Source organism: Physeter macrocephalus, chromosome 6, assembly GCF_002837175.3.
Source record: "Physeter macrocephalus isolate SW-GA chromosome 6, ASM283717v5, whole genome shotgun sequence".
Lineage (NCBI taxonomy): Eukaryota > Metazoa > Chordata > Mammalia > Artiodactyla > Physeteridae > Physeter > Physeter macrocephalus.
In genome coordinates, this window is record NC_041219.1 from 8,549,494 (window position 1) to 8,552,259 (window position 2,766).

Here is a 2,766-nt window from a genome sequence, read left to right on the forward strand (position 1 = left end):
CCCGGAGCCTGTGCTCCGCAACGGGAGAGGCCACAACAGTGAGAGGCCCGCATACCGCAAAAAAAAAAAATAATAATAATAATAATAATAGGGAGTTCAGTAATATTACATAACTTTTAAATATTGATTATATTTCCAGATTTTCTTTCCTGTTAGTACTCGGCTATAGCTCAACCTAGACAGGAAAATGGGTACATTCTTTTTTTTAAAAAAATAAATTTATTTATTTATTTTTGGCTGCATTGAGTCTTCGTTGCTGCGTGCGGGCTTTTCTCTAGTTGTGGCGAGCAGGGTCTACTCCTCGTTGTGGTGCGCGGGCTTCTCATTGCGGTGGCTTCTCTTGCTGCGGAGCACAGGCTCTAGGTGCACGGGCTTCAGTAGTTACGGCTCGAAGGCTCTAGAGCGCAGGCTCAGTAATTGTGGCGCGTGGGCTTAGTTGCTCCCAGGCATGTGGGATCCTCCCGGTCCAGGGCTCGAACCCGTGTCCCCTGCACTGACAGGTGGATTCTCAACGACTGTGCCACCACTGCCGATGCAGGGGACATGGGTTCATGCCCCGGTCCGGGAAGATCCCACATACCGCGGAGTGGCTAGGCCCGTGAGCCACGGTGCCACCAGGGAAGCCCGGTACGTTCTTTATGGTTAGGAAGAACTCTTTTGCCATTAGCCCATGCTAAATTGATAGTTTTTACAGCCCGACAAGAGCCAAGTCTTTATTACCTAGAGAGAAGCACTTAAATCATCTGAAGATGGCTATTCTGTACTGAAGGGAAGTTTGAGTTGGCTGCTCGAGATTCTGTCTCACGCCCCAGGTGGCAAGGGTTAGTTTTTCTGCCGAACTGACAGTTTCCACCCTTAGGGTGGGTAGATTAGACTGGGAAATATATAGGAGGGGAGCTTGTCAAGGAAATTCAAGGAGCAGAGTTGATAAGTTCTAAAGGGAATTCTAACCTTGTCCCCAGATTGAATCATAAATGCTTATATTTTATGGATTTATACAAGTGTGCAGAAGATACAGACTAAGAAGCAAAAGAAAGAGCAAAGAGTAGAAGGTGTGGGAAGAAAATATACCAGAAGAGGCATACAACTCTATGGCTTGTCCAGCTCATCATTTGTTGAGCTGTGAATAAAATACCAATTTTGAGAGCAACTGTGGTGATGACTGAAAGTTTTTGAGACATTTCTTTAATGGTGATTCATGGAGCCTGAGTACTGTATTGCATTAAAAATTTGGAATTACAGGAAACAGTTCTGGTAACAAACAATGGAAATTCATTCTTGCATCTCTGTACTGGCTGCTGCAGTCCAGCCCCAGGCAGGATGAGTCTATATGTGGTTCTTATGATTCTCTTATAAAACAGAGACACCTGGTCAGAAATTAGTTATTGACGGGTATGAATTTGTAACGAGTATGAAGTGGGAAATGTAGTCATAAAGGGATTTATTTCCCTTAAAACCAGGCTATCATTTATATTTAAACTTTTGCTGCTTATAACTCACTGCTTCATACAATTTGGTGCAGATTGAAATATCTCCTTGAAGGCTTATTTATATTTTACATACAGATTTGTGATCATCCAGGCTTAGCCCTCATTTCTTGGAATGTTTCATATTGATTACATGTCAGCCTTTTTGCACTGATATTGCTCTACAATAAAATAACTTCTCAAAGTGAGAGAGACTCTTAAATTAGTATTTTCTTCTATTAGTCTAAATATTTATATCAGCCACATAAGTATTCTACTTGTATATGGATTTATAGAAGACTCTAAAAGGAAAAAAAAAACAGGAAATAAAAATCATTAGATTGATGTAATACTGACAGCTAATACTTCTATCATGGTTACTGTTTTTCAAACCCAGCTTGAACTACTTACATACAGTAATATATTTAAATTTCAGAACAACCATAGTAAATTGGGACTGTTATTGCCTACACTTTACAAGTGAGAAAACAGAGGGGTTAAATACTTCTCCTGGGTAAACATGGAGGGTAATGCCAGAGCCAGGATTTGAACCCAAGGAGTCCGACTGCTTGGCACTCCTACTGTCCACTTCTATGGCTAAATTATTCTTGATTGAACCAGGAGTAGAGTATGTAGCTGTGTTACTTCAAAGCTATGTTTTAATATGATTATTTATTAACATGGTTGTCCCTCCCTTACTAGATTATGAACTTGTGAATACATGAACCATGTTTTATTAACTTTGTCATATACAGTGCTCAATAAAGTTTTTATTATTCCCGAATTACAGCTTATTATTGCTCTGAGAGATTTTATCCAAGAGACTTCTATTTTGAAGTCGTTGGTTTTATATCCACAAAACTTTTAGATCCACAAAACAAAAAATGCAATGGTTACCTCTAAGTGAAGTATTTCATTCATAATTCTCTTATTTCTTAACTATTTTAAAGAATAAAATAGCATGAATGAGGCAAATTATTTTTTATGGGTATGGAATAATTTTAGAATCATGTGACTTGGTTGAAATGTTTTTTTCTTTCTTTTAAAAAAATACTCTTTCTTACAGGGTGCTGCTTTAATTAGAATGCTGGCTAATTTTATGGGCCATTCAGTATTTCAGAGGGGTTTGCAAGTAAGTAAAATGCTTTCTATTTTCTCTTACACTTTTCCTTGTTCCTGCATTTTTTTTTTCAAATTTATTTATTTATTTATTTATGGTTGCTTTGGGTCTTCGTTGCTGCGCACGGGCTTTCAGGGGCCACTCCTTGCTGTGGTGCGCGGGCTCTAGGCACACGGGCTT

At 39.1% G+C, this 2,766-nt stretch overlaps 1 protein-coding gene across 1 annotated transcript in view; it reads left to right on the forward strand.

The window, feature by feature from the left end:
• The window catches only part of TRHDE (thyrotropin releasing hormone degrading enzyme), a 443,586-nt gene that overhangs the window by 308,378 nt on the left and 132,442 nt on the right, over positions 1-2,766 (forward strand). Inside the window, exon 7 of the mRNA XM_024122728.2 lies at positions 2,533-2,598. Coding sequence (XP_023978496.2) covers positions 2,533-2,598 — 66 coding nt within the window. The remainder of the gene's footprint in view (positions 1-2,532; positions 2,599-2,766) is intronic.